Source organism: Sprattus sprattus (assembly GCF_963457725.1).
Source record: "Sprattus sprattus genome assembly, chromosome: 16".
Classification (NCBI taxonomy): domain Eukaryota; kingdom Metazoa; phylum Chordata; class Actinopteri; order Clupeiformes; family Clupeidae; genus Sprattus; species Sprattus sprattus.
In genome coordinates, this window is record NC_137914.1 from 14,662,952 (window position 1) to 14,680,627 (window position 17,676).

Consider the following 17,676-nt stretch of genomic DNA (forward strand, 5'->3'; position numbering starts at 1 on the left):
AATGATGGCCATCATTGTTCAAAAATAAAACCTGGATCATGACTGACAAATCCACGACTGAGTCTTCCAATATATGGTATTAATCTAGATAGTATTAGTACCTGTAGGGCTGGTGATGGTGCCGGTGGCACTGTACAGGTGGGTGCTGTCCACCGTCAGCAGGTCTGGCCGCAGCGACACATAGCTCTGCTGCTGCCCCTGAGGGATGGCCAGCACCGTGGCCAGCTGTTGCCCTGGCAACGCGTATGAGAGAGTGATGGGCATGTCCACCTTGCGCTTCTTGGCTGGCTGGAGGACTCCCGCGGCTGACGTGGTGGGGATCCCCAGGGTCCCGCGAGGAGAGCCCTGGGGCTGGATCTGAGCATCAGACAGGGCTCCTACCGTCTGGATCTGGATCTGCTGACCTCCAGCCACGGCTGCCGCCAGCTGGGCTTGGATCTGAGGGAGGAAAAGACAAGAGAAGAAACAGGATAATACATCTGGGACTACATTTATATAACAATGCATATTTGAATCTCATTAGAAGAAGCACTATAACCTAAGGTAGTTCTGGTTATAGATTAGCAGTCACATTTAACATACATTCTTATTTTACACATAGAGCATAATGACAATATATTATGACCTGTATGTGTGTGCATGGTTATTAAATTCTACAATATATTAAGTATGGTAAATACGTCAGTTTGGAGCTCACCTGTTGGTGCTGCTCCTCTGTGAGCTCATGCTGGATAAACTGCGTTGCTGTGGGAACACCCTGCAAATGCTGCTGGGAGGGGGAAGGCATCTGCAGCACCTGTCCTACCTGAGACTGCTGGCCCTGAATCTGCACCTGACGGACGGACGGACGGACGGACGGACGGACGGACGGACGGACGGAAAGACAGACAGACAGACAGACAGACAGACAGACAGACAGAGATAACGTGTTTGAGATTAGGTTTGGGGAAAACAGCCTACCGGTTAAAGTGATGAATGTCATTGATAGTAATGATATTTCCAATAGCATAACAAGCACCGCTGATCTAATCACAGATGGCACAAACCCACCTGCACTTGGATCTGCTGCTCGTTGGCCTGCTGCACAGCTGTGGTCATCTGCGGGGAGATCTGCGCTGCAGTTACCTGGGTGACTTGTGTTTGCGCCGAGGACACCTGCTGCTGCTGCACCTGCACCTGAACCTGCAAGGACCCAAGGGAGGATCGCAGTGAGAAGCCAAACACTCCACAGTTACATCATAATGAGACGCCGTTTCTCTGTTTCTCTACACATACAATTTACACAAACAAATTACAATTAAATGTTGATTAAGACACAGGTTGTACATGTCTACTGTATACACAAAGTAGCACTGTGCACTTTTCACCTACAAGTGCTGATCTTCATTTCCAATTAACCAATCTAAATAGTAGATTGTAATCCAATCTTCAGTGACGACCCCAAATGGTTAAAAGCCCCCCTGCTTGACTGTGAAATTTACACATCTGTTCCAACGTTCGAATCTCTGTTAACTTTCTCTTACCGGGCATGCCAGCTCCAGAAGAGAGCCTGCCACTTCTGTGCTGTCTGTGTAGATGCAGTTGGATCCCTGCTGGTACACCATGGTGTTGTTGTCGCCGCCCTGCTGGCTGAACTCCTGCAGCGCTTCAGGCCCCTTGTTGGCCAGCGACTCCAGGAACTCCTTCATGCGATGCTGGGGAACACTGCGCGCCTTCACGCGCACCAGCTCCTCGAACGACACGGTGCCCTCCACGGAGTTATTCATGGCCCCTCCCTGGCTGGCTAGGAGAACAGCACAGACCTGTCTACAGACACACACACACCGACATATGGATAAAGTAACATGGAATCAAAACGTATGCATATTGCACTAACGTCTAAATACGTTATGGAAATCAGAATGTGAAAATATAAAAATAATGTTGGGTCAGAATGTACAGGCAGACAAACACACATTCCATACTGACAAAGAATACCAATAAGAAGCACGTCCACTTCTCTCCAACACACAAGCACACAACAACACAAGTGTGAAGAATTCAGCATCAACTTATGCATTACTGTATTGACTTAAATGTGAAAACTGTACATGAAACGTAGCCATTCAGATGTTTTCAAGAAGCTGTCACAATAGTACAACATATCATTTGAATTAATGTGGCACCCACAGCCTATTTCCTGAGCGATTAGTGGGCTCTGTGCAAGGATCACGATGGGTAGTGGTGATCCTGTGCCAGACATTGCTGGAATGCACCATCATGTGCACATGCTTAAATGTATGAGTGATGCTCATTCTCTACTTGTGCTCATTCTCTCACATTCAAATTTAGGTCAGCATTGAATATGATATCTTAAAGAGGAAAGTGAAGTGAAGAGGAGAGGAGAGGAGAGGTGAGAAAAGACTGTGAAAGAGAAGGGAGATCAATACTTTGTGAGCCCTGTTAGGATTAGGCTGAAAGGAATCGTCAGTCAAGGGGGAAAACAGGGCTTTCTGTCACGAAACAACTGCGGTTGGACATTAGACAGGGGGCAATGAGTGGCGTTACACAATAGCCATGTGGCTAAATTGACGTAAAGCGTGAGGGTGAACAGCTGCCCCTGGCTGTTATTGAATGGGAATGTATGATGTAGGTTGAGTCCGTTTTACATTTTAAAAGCCACCAGCTTCGCCTGTCAGGATTACTTCCTAAGGGGGACTCCTTTCTTCCGTTATGTTGGCAACCTTTGGACTGAAATACACAAAGCGATCTTAAATACTAGCAGGCCGAAGCTATCCGCCAAAAGCAACACTTTTAAACGTTGCAAAAAAACTCAACACGTTATTTGCACACCACAGCAAGTACACGACATCAGTAGTTTTTTTTTTTTTTTTTTTTACCGATATGCATATGAATGTGGCAAAAAGTTGCAAAATAATAACGAATAATCTCCATTAAAGCCAGTGAAGCGTTTACATCAGGTAAGGGGTCAGTTTATTTTGAAGACTTTTTTTTTTTTTGAAAAAATGAAATAAGGGCCAACAGTAGGGGAGAGTGGGGTAAGATGTGCCAGCGGGGAAGTTGTGCCCCCCCTTATTTCTAGGGAACCATAGAAAAAATTGGTCAAGTGGCCACATATTTTTGAAGTCAGCCATTTAACTCATCCTGAAAAGAAGAGAGTCTCTTTGCATGAGAGATAAGCACATTTAAGTTCAAAAAACAGTTTTTTTGCCTTCCAAAGTAAAATTTCTATGATCACGGTTTTTTGATTGTTGTGTCTAAACGGGTTTAGACAAGTTTAAAAACAATTCACACGTGTTTTAGTGCTTTGGTAAGCTACACTATGAGTCTATATAGCTAGTATGAATTTAGCTCAAAACAGCTGGATGATGCGTTTTTTCCAAAAAGGTGGGATTGGGGTGATTTGTGCCAAAGGGCCTGGGGTGAGTTGTGCCAGTGATCTATATAGAGAATTCCATTCAGTTTGGTCTTCATTTGAATTTAATTTTTTTCTGAACATGTGTTCATGTAAATTACCTTTAAATAGAATTAGCTCAACTCAGCTTTGTTCTGATGTGTTCAGAAAATGTACCTTTGCTGTGCTCATGTGGCGCAATAGGCTTGTAGAAAATCAGCTTTTGTTGTTGAAAAATAACTTTAAATAAACCTTAAATGAGTAATTTGGCATTGAATTTGTCTAGCTTTTATATAGCAACACAGTTTCTGAGATGCAAATATACTGTTTTACTTCAATAATCAATGGCACAATTTACCCCAATGTATTCTCTTTAGACTACTTTTTTTCAGAAAGCTATATTTCTTTATTACTATATTTCAGATCCAAATTGATTGTTCCCAAAGATGCACAACATCCTGAAATATATGTACATATTTTAGTTTGAAGCATTACTGTCATGGCCTCAGTTATAAGTCACTTTAAGTAAAAACTGGCACATCTTACCCCACTCTCCCCTACACAGTTTCCGAGAGAATTCCTTATCCTGTCAAAACCATGCTATTTTTACGGCAGGGAACGCAGCTTTCCTTTTGGAAAGTAAATATGCGCGTTCTCCATAGCACAACGCCTCGGTAACGCTCTGTAGGCTACAACACACGCCGACGAGAAGTTATGTGGCCAGGGTAATCCAAATGTAGTCCACTGTAAATTGGTCCATTTAAATTATTCGATCAGCGGTTAAGGCACACATCATCAGCTTCTCTCTCAGCAATGACGTTATAGTCGGCAAGCTCCTATGCATGTACCACCTTATATAGGTGTTAGTTATAGGTTGCTATAACTGACAGCTGCTCATTCAATGCCGATTGCCTTTCCCACAATTATTAATAACACTGATTGAATTTCCCAGAGATATGAATACACGCACATGTTTAACTTGCATCAAATGAGAGCTGCAAATATGTCTGGCAAATTAGAGTAAGTTGGCAATACATCGTCACCCGGCACTTTTAACAAATTGTGAGACGTCCTTAAAATTACATGGATTATTGCCGAGCAACCATAGGCAGTCCATGTGTCATCCACAGTTATATGTGGTCTTGTCGCCTCACATGTTTAGGGAAAGTTCAATCTCAAACCAGCATCTGTGCCAGAGAGGTTGTGGTGTATGCTGACGTACGTTTATTAAATGGACAAGACGATAACATTACAGGAAAGTATATACCAATATGCCACCATGTAATGACACTGTCTGAAGAGTAAGAGTTCACTAGACAGACCATTCCCCCAATGCTCTTCATGTAATGCGTCTCTGCCTTGCAACTACAGATAGAAAAACTTCAATAGCCGGGCAGCAACCGTAAATGCAGCCACAGCAGCATCTATTAACGTTACTTGGCATTCAAACTGATGGCTACAGCATTTCTCATTATTATGAATAAAGCACAATGACTTCAATTCTCATGATGCCAGTGACTCAATAGCAGCCATATGCCACTGAATTAAAGTATATATCTAGCTAGACATCGCTGGTTTACTGACTAAAGAAATCATCGGCATAACGGTGCCGAAATTAGCTGGATGGCCATTTAGTTATCCTACCTGTTTCCAGGCCTGTCCGTTTTGTTCTTCTCCTTCTGTCTAAACTCTAGAAACACTTAGTCATGTGCGATCGAGTAAAAGAAAACAAAGAAGCTAGTGTTGTGTTGCTCTGTGTTGTGGTCGATTGCAATTACTCCAAATATAATCATCAAATTGCATTTTTTTTTGCTTCTTTCTTACACACACACCTCTCTGGGTGCCATCTTACAACAAGTCCCCTCCGACCAATCCGAAAGCGTTCAAGCACGGGCTGTTTGTATCGCGAGATTGCGAACCGAACGTGCTTTAAAGGAGACAAGCCTATTTCCCAAGTGTCAAGAATGATTTCACAGGATTGCTCATCTGAACATAAATTAAGACATTGCACTTGTAAGGCATTGCTTTAAAAAAAAAAAACTGAATGAGGAGGGCCAATCTATGTATAAGATGAAGGTGTTTGCCCCTTTCGATATTGTTTTAATATGGTATTCCCAGAGTAAATTCCAATACAGTTAAACGTATTGCCGTTTTAAAAACATTTTAGATTCATCAAAACTGCCTCTATCCTTTATCAGAATTTGAAACTAAAGCCGTATTTAGAGTAAACAATATCAGTTCTTCGATGCGTTAAATTAGTTATGCGTGCGTGTGCCTTTAAAACAGAGAACTGTGCCGTTCCGCCTTAAAGAGCAAGCCATGTGCGACAAAGTGCCTCCCCGTTTCTTTCTCAACACACGGCTTCGCACTGGCGTTAAGGAGGACCGGCGGAGATACTGTGAATCTAGTACCAGAGTTTATTATTTCCGAGATGGGTAGAGCTAGTTCTCACATATCCTTTTAAATCCTCGTGGTCCCTTGCCTAAGGTCATGCTGACAGCAGTGTTCGGTAGCCTCCTCAGATCTCATCAATGTAGTACACACACCAATAAGTGCTGATGCTGGACAGAAGTTTTGCAATTGCTCGTTTGAAACTGGTATGCATTTCAGGGAGAATGTGAATTAGTTTGAAATGTTAAGTGTAGTAGCAACTGACCCAACCTTCACTGTAAGACAAAATGAGACATTTAAGTGTTTTCCTTAAATATACAATTTTATTATTCAAGCTGTTTGGAAAATTGGTAGCGAATCACCTTCTCTATGGCTATTAAACCCTCTCACTGGTGTAACAAGGTCTGAAGAGGGTGGCCATGTTTGTAGAAAAGATGCTTTGCAAGCATCGCCCCACCATGTAGCACCAGTGCAGGATAGCAGACTGCAGTGTTTGGTGTGGTTACCCAGAGCAGGGGCTTACAAACCCACACAGCCTTCCCTTATTGCTCACTGGCTGCAGATGATCCAAGCATCTTTCAATCACATCTTCCCAGAATCTTCTTTTAGGGTGACAGTTCTATTGAATACCAGCTGTAGGGAGAACACAATTGTTACTACTGGGCTTTTGTGCAGAGGCTTTCAACCTTTTTGGGGCCAATGCACATCAAAGGTCAAACCACAACGGCAAGGCACACCAACTTAAAGTTGTTTATCAATTATGAAAAATGTCACACACAGAAACTATTGGTTAGATTTTGACCCGTATTGCACTATAGCAGACAGTCATATAATTATCACCAAATCACATTATTTAGTTAAAATGCATTGACGTGCATAGGAGCAAGAACAACAGCAACATACTCAGCAAGAAATCTTTCCATTCCATCAATTAAAAAAAAAGTAAAAAGTAGGCGACTGGGATTATGTGACGTATCCAATCATTAACGGTCCCATAAGCCTTTGCTCGCAGTGCCTTCTCTGTTTCTACAATAACAATCCTCCTCCCCATACCTACATTTCATAATCAAACTGATAATGGGAAGTTTAAAAAAAAAATATTTAAAAGTGGTAAATAATTGACTACATTTTTAATTAAAGAAGTGTCATTGTATTAAAAAAGAGCATAAGATTAGTTCTTCCTCGGCACATTAGTGTTGAGAACCACTGGCTTTGTGTTTTCTGCATCTAAAAAACAAATTTTTCCTGGATAATAAAGAGCCCTTCCTTGCTCATGTCCTTGCTTCTAAGTCTCACCTTCTGGGGTGTGCTATCTGGGTCGATGGAGAAATATCCCACTCTCTCAAACTGGAATTTATCAAAGACCTTCGCGTTAACCACAGACTGGTCTACTAAGGCACTGCTGATAACTTGCAGGGAATTCTGAGGGAGGAAATCAAACAAGGTTATTGTAGATCACACAAAGTAACACTATTCAATTTCATTAAATCTATGATGAAAACGTGGGGACATTTCAGAGCACTGGGGTCAAGAGGGAGAAACCGCGAGTGTGGACTGAAGAGGAAAGGGATACATTTTTTTTTTTTAACTCACTGGGTTGATGTCAGTAAGGAAGCCACCAGGCACCTCAGCCGAGTCTTCTGGGTTTTTGTGCAGAAACCTGGTGACAGAGGAACAGTGGTCAAACATTCACTGTCTCACTCACTCACGCTTACACAGGTCATAACGTTTTGCCAAATACCACCACATGTAACACTCACAGTCGCTCATAGAGGCGCACTTCACACTCCAGAGGCTGGCTGACCCAGTGGATAAAGGCCTTGGGTTTCTCAGCTGAGTCTGTGGTGGCGCAAGTGACCTCCAGCTCAATCACCTTACCACTGGCGTCCTTGGAGACAAGGAAAGACAGGGTGAGAGACCAGATTAGTAAACAGTTGAGGATCATGTCAATGCACCCTGGTGTGAAGTGAAGAGGGCATCTTATCTCACCTTGATGACACGCTTCACCGAGATGACGTAACCGGCATGCCTCAGGCCCACAGGCTGGTCAGGCGACAGACGCTTGTAGCCCTTCTCCATCACCTGCAGGTGGCAGTGGTGAGGAGTAAGATTTTGAAAACCAAATAGAAAAACAAACACACTTGCTTTTCAAAATATAAATGCATATATTCTACACCAACTACAGTTCATGGATAGTCACAGGAACAACAAATATATTAACACAAAAGTCAACACTCATGTAACCAGACACATGGAGCACACCTCTCTGAAATCACTCTGCTCAATGTAGACGACTCTTGAGAAGGGCACCATATGGCTACCCTTTTCCTCATTTGCAGGGAAGTCAGGAACACGTACTGCCATCTGAGAAAGAGAAATGCAGAGAGAGATGCACACACACGTTACCCCAAATCAAAGGGAACAGTTCTTCATTCATTTCAGAGATCTGAGAGCTTTCTCCTGGAAGTATCAACCTGGCCTGTTTGTATTTTTGCATCTGTGAGTGGTTGGTTGGTTTGTGCGTTTGTGTGTGTGTGTGTGTGTGTGTGTGTGTGTGTGTGTGTGTACCTGTGAGTTAGCAGGCAGGTTCGTTATGGTCACTTTGAGGGGCTCAAGCACAGCCATGATCCGCGGTGCCTGCTCGTTCAGCACCTCCCGCACACACGCCTCCAGCAGGTGGGGCTCCATGGTCACCTGGGCCACCGTCACCCCCACCTGGAATGAGAGGGGAAACCAATATCACTCCAACCTGCTCCTTCCTTCTGTGCTTTGTGTCCTACAGTCCACATTCCTTCCTCTTTACAGCTCTTCCATATTGACTTCTTTCCTAATGCTATTGTATGGAACAAATACTACATTGCTTCAAATAGCCTGCTTAAATTGAACAGCTACGTGGTAGAAAATGAATGGATGCAATCCGTGAGAACTCTTTGTAGGGCCCCATGTCTTTGTTGCCACTCCCTCCAGTCTTACCCGTGCACAGAAGTTGTTGATTGCCTGTGGAGGGAAGCCCCTTCTCCTGAGAGCGGTGAGAGTGAAGAGACGTGGATCATCCCAGTCCCTAGAACAGACAAATCAATTGGTTAGTCCCCATAAAACACAAACCAACATCACTCCTACACACAAATACAAATAGAAAATGACCCATAAAACACAAATGCAACCACCAAATCCCAACAAACAAGAATTGAACTAATGCCTGACAGTATTTAAATCATGACTTAATAAATGAAGACTTAAAACCTGCCAACAGCAAGTCAGTCCTTATATGTTGCAGGAAAAAGCTGCTGTGGCAAGTGCTGGAGCTGTTACAGTGCGTTGCTTACCTGACGACTCCCTCCTCTACCAGCTTGATGATTTTCCTCTTGGAGACGACTGTGTACGTGAGGTTGAGACGGCCATACTCCCACTGCACAGGGCAGTACACATCCAGTGTATTGCACAGCCAGTAGTATGACGACCTCCTACAGTGCACACAAAAAAAGGGACTTGATACTCATGCGCATAGGATCTCATCTGTCAATGATGCTCTTAAAATGCTGGCATTGAATTAAATGGGCCATCCCAACATTGGAGGTCCCATATTTCTTGATAATGACTGCTGAAAATGAATGACCGTTGCCATTGGCAACTGGTTTTGTGCTCCTGCCTCAAACCTTTCATATCATTCTGCAAGTAGTTTATTAATTTATCGTAACAGAAATCCATTGTATATGAAGTCAGCAGGTTATAAATTGCTATGCAACACCTTCAATTTTAAAGTTCTATTTGACAGAAGGACTATTTTTCTCAGTGAAACTCTCCCATGAAACTACAATTACCTTTTTAAGAAGATAATATACGGTAAGTTGTCGGAAATGTAAGTGGACTAATGTATAGTCCATTGTGTGTAGGGTCCCGTTTGTCCTGTCAAAAAATATTTTTGGAGAATGACCAGTGGACTATACATTAATCCCTACATATTTTTCCCATCTTTGGTCAACGATATACACACCAATAGTTTGAAAACAAAATTGTATTGTGAGTAATGACTATATTTGATATCACATAAAAACTGATGGTCAGACGACAAGTCACAGACTTGTCAGAAATTACAGTATATCCTGTGAGTGAATATTCATGACTCACTAAAGAGTGGCCAGCATAATTCTAAAATGGTAATTTTTATCATGGTAACAAAGGAATTTGGATTTGCTCAGACTTCTAAGGTCAGGAAGCAAACTGAGTTGTGAGTGACTGCAATTAACCATAGTATGGGAATGGGGGAGGCCATTGAGAACCACCTTAGGCAGCAGGTCAGAGAAACCTGATTATCATACAGAACAGGAAAAGATTGCCAGACCAGTTTGTATTAGAAGCCTGACTAATTTAAGTTAAAAGCCTAGGAGGTGTCTTAAACAGTATATATGGCTAGAGTTGGAGATGTTTGCTGTTCAGATCTGCACAGCTGAATTCGAGTATGTTCCATGTGCTTCGTTACTGCACTTTACTGGAATAAAGACAGATTGCTGCAAACTTCCTTTTTTCTTACAGACTCTTTCCAATGATCTAAGACATTGAACAGTACTCGACTAGGAGTTCATCAGCAATTCATGTGCGCATTGTTGTCAGTTCATCAAGACATGAGAACAGTGGTATAGTTTTAAGGGCTGGCTGCTCTGTTTGGATTTAGCTAAAAATAGTATCTTGTCCATAAATACTTTTCTCTTATTTATACAGAGAGACACTTTACTGCAACCAGTTTTAGTAAACATATGGTACACCATCATCAAGTGATTCGTTGGTCAGACCTTTTCACATAGATACTTAGACCACTACTACACAACTACTATCTGCACTACCCTAATGCAAAGGCAAAATGATCAAAGGACAATATGCAGACTCATACACAAAAGCATACCAGCCACACTGCCTTACCTGGCCTGGAACTCTTTGGTGCAGAGAGAGTGTGTGATCTGTTCGATGGAGTCACAGAGACAATGGGTATAGTCGTACGTTGGATAGATACACCTGAAAAGACAGAAAACAAACCTTTTTAGGGTTTTGAAATGTACAACGATGCTGTGCCAAGGATAATGCAATTTGTCAACCCCTTTCTATGACGTGAGCATTATAGCCATAATATATACGTTATAACCTTCACATACGGTACCAGCCTTTATTTCAGGGCTTCGATATCTCCATTCCAACTCTAAAACGATACAATGTGTGTGTTCAAAAATGTCACTGGTACTGTTAATCCATATTCCAGGTGATGTGTGTACCAGGTGTCTCCTGTCCTGTGATGAGGGGTATATTTGATGCGGTAGGCCACAGGGTCCATCTTGCCATCCTCCATGACCATCTTCATCCTCAGCGTGGCCTCCCCCTCTGCAAACATGCCCCTCTTCATCCTGCGAAAGAGTATCAAGGACTCCTCCACCGGTCGGTCGCGCCAGGGTGATGCCGGTGCATTGTGCCCCTTCAGTTCCTCTCCGCGCTGGTGGCAGATGTATGCTTGGCCTCTGGGAGAACAAAAACACTATGGCTTAGACAGACATGCATGAAGTACAGAGAGAAATAGGGGAACATGTAGCGACATGACGGTCTCTTTAATAGAGTCAACATTATAGCATAACAGAGAACAACAACATTGTGTGTGTGATTGTGAACGGTCACCTGCGAATGAGCTCCTCTGCCCAATCATAGAGCTGCTGGAAATTATCAGAAGCATGTGTGACGGCATATGGTGTATAACCTAAGAAGACACACACACAGACCTTTAAAATTTGGTGTCCAGAACATACCAAGATGTGCTTTTCAAAACATCTTCATTAAATAGGTAACTTGAAGTGCAGCTATTTCTTCTGATGAATGTGAATATTGAGCAAAATATCAAAGAACAGAAATTCATACCCAGCCACTCCACCATGTCCCTGATGGCAGTGAAGTATTTCTCTTCTTCTTTCTCTGGGTTTGTGTCATCATAACGCAGGAAACATATTCCACTGTTAGACTGTAGGGGGAGATAAGTACAGCACTGAGAAAGATGGTAAGAGTTGGAGCTTTACAGTATGTAGCACAGCAGACTGAACTGCAGGTGAAGTATTGAGTGTTATTTCTTTACGTGTCTGTGTGTGCGTGTGTGTGTGTGTGTGTGTGTTGATGCTTGTCACCATACCTTTGCAAAACCAAAATTGAAGTTGATGGCCTTGGCGTGACCGATGTGGAGAATACCATTAGGCTCCGGGGGGAATCGAGAACGGACCTAAGAAGAGAAGTACAGCAAGGTGTCTCATATATGAACTAGAAACATGTGTGGGCATCTCTGCTGGCTCTGACACACACACACACACACACACACACACACACACACACCTGTCCATTTGTGATCTCCAGGTGCTTCTTGAGCAAGCTCATGGTATTGGGTGTGACAACATATCCCTCTGTCTTAAAGTTCTCACCTGTGACAATATGACACATGGTAAGATTGAGGTTAAGGCAGGAAGAGAAGAAGCAAATAAGGAACCTAAAAAGATCATCTCACCTGGCTTATGGAACTTCAGAGCCTCTCCTCTCAACTGATCCATGAGTGACTTAGCCTCCATCTTGACATCCCCTACACACACACACACACACACACACACACACACACACACACACACACACACACACACACGCACACAGCGAGGGGGTGAAAATATAGGAAAAAAAGGTGACTCACATTATCTTTATTGTGGCTTATCAAGAAGCTCTTTTCTCCACTTGGCTCACCATTTACATTCACTTCCACATCCTGCTTCTCCTTCTCTGGTGCCTTGGCTTTGGGAGCCTGTAACACACACAAGAGCGTCAGGCCTCATAGTCTCAGAATTCCACACAAACCCACCACCCAATACTGACTCACTGATGAAACTTTCTACAGCCAAATGGTACAGTTTAAAAACTATATTATCTTCTTTCGTACAGAAAGTCAAGGACAACAGATAGCCCATGAGTTTCATTCTTACGCCGTTTGCTTTTGCTTTCTCTCTTAGAAGCAGAAGACGAGAAGGTCCTGTTGACTTCACCATAATATCAGTCTGCAAGTATCTCATGTAACCGTATTAGGATGTTATCTGGAATGTAAGAACAAGAAGTCTGCCTACTCAGGCGCTCACCTTGGGCTTCTTCTCCAAGTCTGCTTCGGTCTTTGGGCCCAGGAGATGCAGGACCTGTTAAAAAAGTGCTCAGATTATGAATTATACAGACACACATACAGTCAACTACACAGACAGAGACACAGACACACACACACACCTGCATGTCCACTTCATTTTTTATGATCTTCCCATCAGCCCACTTGAGGCCAGCCCGGGCTTCACCTGTAAGACAGCTCGTTATTGCATTTCCATCGTCCTACAAACACAAACACATGAAGATGAAAGGAAAAACGAAATCAGTTGCTGTTCCTGTTTTAAAATGAGTACGCAGTGAAAGAACTCACCCATAAGCAGGCCCATATTGAAGCGGTACCTCTCTTCATGCAGCTGTTTTTGGTGCTTCTTAATCACTTGCTCGACCTGAAGGAGATGAAATTAAAGGGCATGAGTGTGAGACACAGAAAGAAAGAAAGAAAGGTTAACATTTAGCAATATGAACATATGAGTGAGAAAGTTCCATGTTGACTAACTTACCACATCTTCAATCTGCTCGGGAGTGATGACTACACCCACACCACAGGAGGACTCAAATGCACTGTGGTCTAAGGGGTCTTGAGGGTGGCTCTTCACAAAATCCAATGCAGCTGTTTGGACAATCACACACACAACAATGAATCACTTTTTAGAGAAGAGTGCGGCAGCTTATGGAAGGTCTCTCGGAAGTTTGATCAGAAGTCTGAATACATTTCAAGATATCTCGATGTGTATGCGTGTGTGTGTGAGAGTGAGTACCTGAAAGCTGTAATTCGGAGGTGATCTTCCGTTTGGCGATGTATTCTGTGAGGAAGCCTAAACGTTGTGTATCCTTGAGACGTGAAGCCATGCTATACAGAAGGGTACCCATGGCCTTATCAATTGTCGCGGACCCCACCACATTCTGTGCCTAGTTCAGAAATAAAGATGACTAAATTTAGCTTAATGCATAAAGCACTCATACATGCTTTAAAAGTACAGAACGCCTTACAAGGGTATAATTGGTAAGCTTAGCGGAGTTTATAGAATTTCAAGGTTATATTTGACTACCAACAAAACAATAACTTTGCAAAGACTTGGAGTTACGACAGCTGAACACGTCAGCTGACACTTGAAGGACCAGGTTGGAACACATCAGCTTGGAACCGGCCCTCGAAACTCGCACAGAGCTAAATTACTACTTAGCTAGTAGGCAAGCTAGCTAGCTAGCTAAGGTAGCTATCCTAACTGAGTCCAGCTTTCTCCTTACCTGGGCAATAGCATCCTTCAAAGTCGAACTGAGAGCTTCATTTTTAAGTGTTTCTTTGGCTTTCTGTTCGCTAAGCCCAAGAGACACAAATAGTGTGATCAGATCCGCCATGTTTCACAGAACACCACACGCCTAGTTATCTAGTCGGCCAGCGTGGGGAACACACACTTTACGATAGGGCGGGACTACAATCAAGGAAACAGCTCTACGCTCCAATCATGCAGCCGAAAGCTCAGGTTGGGACGGAGTTATGAAAACTTGCCGGTAAATTGCGTCAGTCACTTACTGTCACATTGTAAAACATTGTTTATTTAAGTAACCAATGCGTTTCCGTATAGATACCGCCCGCCTCTAGAATCTAAATTGTTTCACTCATGTTTCAATCATGGTATATTAACGACACATACACTACCTGTAGCCTACCTTCACATTTATTGCGATTGCAAAGGATAATAGCGTAGGCAAACACGGTCACTAAGAGGTCAGCAACTTTACCAAGTGTACAATGCAAATGTATTCAGTGAGGACACCATTTTAAATATTAGGCTAATTAAAAGGAAGACTAAACCTAACCCATACAGGCTTATATGTCAAGTCCCTTGACTAAATCAGAAATATCTTCTTACTTCATTACAGTCGATGTGCAATTGAGTACTGTATGTTTATAGAGTATTTCAGAATCAGAATCAGAAACAGATTTATTGTCACGTAGGTATGCGCCTACTTGAAATTTGTTCTGGTGCATAGGTGCATACAGTAAACATAAAAACATAAAAACACAAACATACACACACAATAAGTGTACTACTACATAACATAAAAACATAGGAACACACCAAGTACTAGACATAACATAAGTATTACAGAACACAGTATGGAAACAGATGTATATATAAATAGAGTGTATATAAAGAAGTAAAGTAAGGGGTAAAATGCAAAAGAAAGCAGTGCAGGTGTGTAAAAGTGAATGAACAATGTGCAATGTAAAGGAGTGAAATGTGAGTTAACATAACTCAGACTTGGGGAGTGGGGGAGGGGCAAGAGTCCAAGACGGGTGGGGGACCTGGGCCTTGTTGATGAGACCAGCAGCAGTAGTTAATTAATTTAATCTTCAACTGACAAAGCCTCTAACCCCAATTTAGATGAGATGATTATCTTCAGTAGCAGCCAAATACAGAGACTTGGTGAGCCTAAAAAAAATCTTATACTGTATTTGCACCACAGGGCGAATTTCTTATGTAAGATAGCACAGGGGAGAATGAAACTGAGGCCAAACTGTACAAGCCCATGGAATAACAAAGGTATAATGACAAAGTATTTAATTCCCCATGAACGTCAACTGAATGATAATATTTATCCCTCAACATGACTATTGCTATTGAAGTAGTGTTATTGAAGTTACCCTATCTATTAGATAATATCACGTGCTTACATTTCACCTTGTGCAAAACTTCCATCCTTGCCTCGGACGTCAGAAATCCACCACATGGTCCTATTTGCGGAACGCTTAACTTCTGTCTATATAAACCTTGTGCAATGTGTTTAATATTGCTTCACTTTCAGCCTTGTGCTGGGAGTGAGCCCAATTGCAATTGTTGTTTGTCTTAAATATACTTATATGCAGCTCTGGAGTCCTGAGGTAACTAGGGTGAATTTTCACCTATCACAGGCCTATACATGTATTTACTTGCCCTGATACTGACCCTACCACCATGATGTACCAACTAAACCACAACAACACAATCTGATCATCAACCCAGTGATCATTTACTTTTTGTGTGTGGATGCTTATTCCTCACACTGTACAGGTTTAGCCTCTGAGGTATGTCAATTCAGTCTTTTGTGTAACATATACATTAAATATGTAATATAATTTAATAATATATAACATACAGATCAAAGAATGTGTTTCAGAGCTGCTGAGCATTTGCATTTGTAAATATTCCTTTAGTTATTAAAGCAATACAAATAAACCATTAAAATGCAACAATATTAAACATCAACATTGAACAGATTTTCAATGGAGATAAATGTTATTCATGGAAATGTCCAGATACAACAATTTGATTTAAATGTTTTATTTGAATTACATTTGACAGTCTGTAGATGACGTTTTATGTTAATAAACAGATAACCTACGCAAGCAAGGACGAGAATAGGAACCCGATGCAATGTTGATACACAGTTACAGTAAAGGACTGTGGAAGTTCAGGTCTCACTATGTACAGTAGTAACACATAGAAAAATCTTCTAATGGCAATGACGTTTACATCTTCTGAATTTTTCAACATCAGTATGGCATCCAATGAAGTTAATTGAACGTTCCCAAGTGATAATTCAACAAGGACCATGCATCACTATTATATTTATATATCATATATAATTTAGGTGTTTTTACAATCAAAAAAAGTACACTGAAAATATGACAAATTTATCTATAGCACATTTTATGACAAAGGAAAGAGACCATATATACACACATTCAAAAAGACACATCCGGCACTTTTCTGAGGTCTACTGTGCTCAACAGGATCTAATGACAGTGCACAATCTAATGTCCATTCAAAAAAATAGTCGGTGTTTTATGAAAGCCATATTTCAGAGATCTGATGGTGATGACCTAGAGATATTACCATTGATTTGGTCCCATTATTGTCTGAGAATAAGGAAACCAAGGCATGGATTTAAAAATAAAGATAGAACAAAAGAGCCACCATCTTTTGTATAAAAACTCAGAACGTTTGCCTGTGGCTTGCCTGATGTTAATTCTGGGAAACGTTTGATGAGTATCCCCATAAGTGTGTCACTTTTGTTTTTAAGGACTTTTCAGCCATAACCTTACACCTTTCACTACAACATGGGTCTTTCAAAAAACCGGGTGCAATGTGCAAGGGAAGAGCTGGGCTGAAATATGACCAAGCCAAACTCATCTCACATGTGTAGATGAATCTTCCAGTTGTGTCTTAGTTAGGATAAAGCTTCAGTTTATAGCTCTATCCATTTTGGCAGTGTTTTCTGGCTTAGGCCAAAAGCTTAACTTTGAGATAAAAAAAGATGTGCTTGCATATATCTTTAATAACTATTTTCTTATGTTTTGTTAAATATATTGAAACTCGGATCGAACACTTGTACATTCTCAAATTATCACATCTTTCTGAACCTCTCAATCTCAAGAATTTATCAACATTTTATCACTCATTGTAGCAGTGCTACACATTGTTCTGTAGGGTTGATTAAATGTATTACTTGAGGAGACATATTATTTATGTTAAATGTATACATGTTACCATGAAACACCATGTATACCATGACATAAGCGTGTGAAGTGTAAGGTAAAATGATATGTGTTAAGAACTGTCCATTAGCTGCACAATAACAGGAATCAAAGCATGTAGATGAACCAGTCTGAGTGTGACGTGGCTTTAACCTAAATTACACATGAAACATATGCGGCTAAAGGCCTATGTGACAAGGGCCTACACTGATCC

At 41.7% G+C, this 17,676-nt stretch overlaps 2 protein-coding genes across 2 annotated transcripts in view; both read right to left on the minus strand.

Moving 5' to 3' along the window:
- LOC308376935 (transcriptional regulator QRICH1-like) overlaps nucleotides 1-5,198 on the minus strand; it is an 11,519-nt gene extending 6,321 nt beyond the window's left edge. The window contains exons 1-5 of the mRNA XM_080853434.1: nucleotides 5,039-5,198; nucleotides 1,524-1,806; nucleotides 1,051-1,182; nucleotides 698-832; nucleotides 102-438 (exon numbers count right to left, since the gene is read on the minus strand). Of these exons, the coding sequence (XP_080709560.1) occupies nucleotides 102-438; nucleotides 698-832; nucleotides 1,051-1,182; nucleotides 1,524-1,766 (847 nt within the window). The 5' untranslated portion in view covers nucleotides 1,767-1,806; nucleotides 5,039-5,198. The remainder of the gene's footprint in view (nucleotides 1-101; nucleotides 439-697; nucleotides 833-1,050; nucleotides 1,183-1,523; nucleotides 1,807-5,038) is intronic.
- Nucleotides 5,199-6,101: 903 nt separating this feature from the next.
- Nucleotides 6,102-14,330, minus strand: qars1 (glutaminyl-tRNA synthetase 1). Its single transcript, XM_080853414.1, has 23 exons — nucleotides 14,189-14,330; nucleotides 13,699-13,849; nucleotides 13,441-13,550; nucleotides 13,251-13,326; nucleotides 13,064-13,128; nucleotides 12,925-12,978; nucleotides 12,539-12,596; nucleotides 12,312-12,383; nucleotides 12,143-12,228; nucleotides 11,946-12,032; nucleotides 11,681-11,780; nucleotides 11,444-11,522; nucleotides 11,050-11,289; nucleotides 10,703-10,795; nucleotides 9,112-9,249; nucleotides 8,759-8,846; nucleotides 8,354-8,500; nucleotides 8,048-8,149; nucleotides 7,775-7,867; nucleotides 7,546-7,673; nucleotides 7,379-7,445; nucleotides 7,082-7,207; nucleotides 6,102-6,418 (listed from the first exon to the last, which is right to left on the minus strand). Exons 1-23 carry the CDS (start codon nucleotides 14,297-14,299, stop codon nucleotides 6,368-6,370), a joined length of 2,322 nt encoding a protein of 773 aa, XP_080709540.1. The 5' UTR covers nucleotides 14,300-14,330; the 3' UTR covers nucleotides 6,102-6,367.
- Nucleotides 14,331-17,676: the final 3,346 nt, after the last annotated feature.

What these genes read in the sequence shown, in the direction of transcription:
- qars1 (XM_080853414.1), bottom strand. Translation starts at nt 14,299, where the DNA reads ATGGCGGATCTGATCACACTATTTGTGTCTCTTGGGCTTAGCGAACAG. An exon ending in CACAGGACAGGAGACACCTG is followed by an intron (nt 10,796 to 11,049) that starts GTACACACATCA and finishes CTGTCTTTTCAG; the next exon opens with GTGTATCTATCCAACGTACG. An exon ending in TCAACAACTTCTGTGCACGG is followed by an intron (nt 8,501 to 8,758) that starts GTAAGACTGGAG and finishes CTCTCATTCCAG; the next exon opens with GTGGGGGTGACGGTGGCCCA.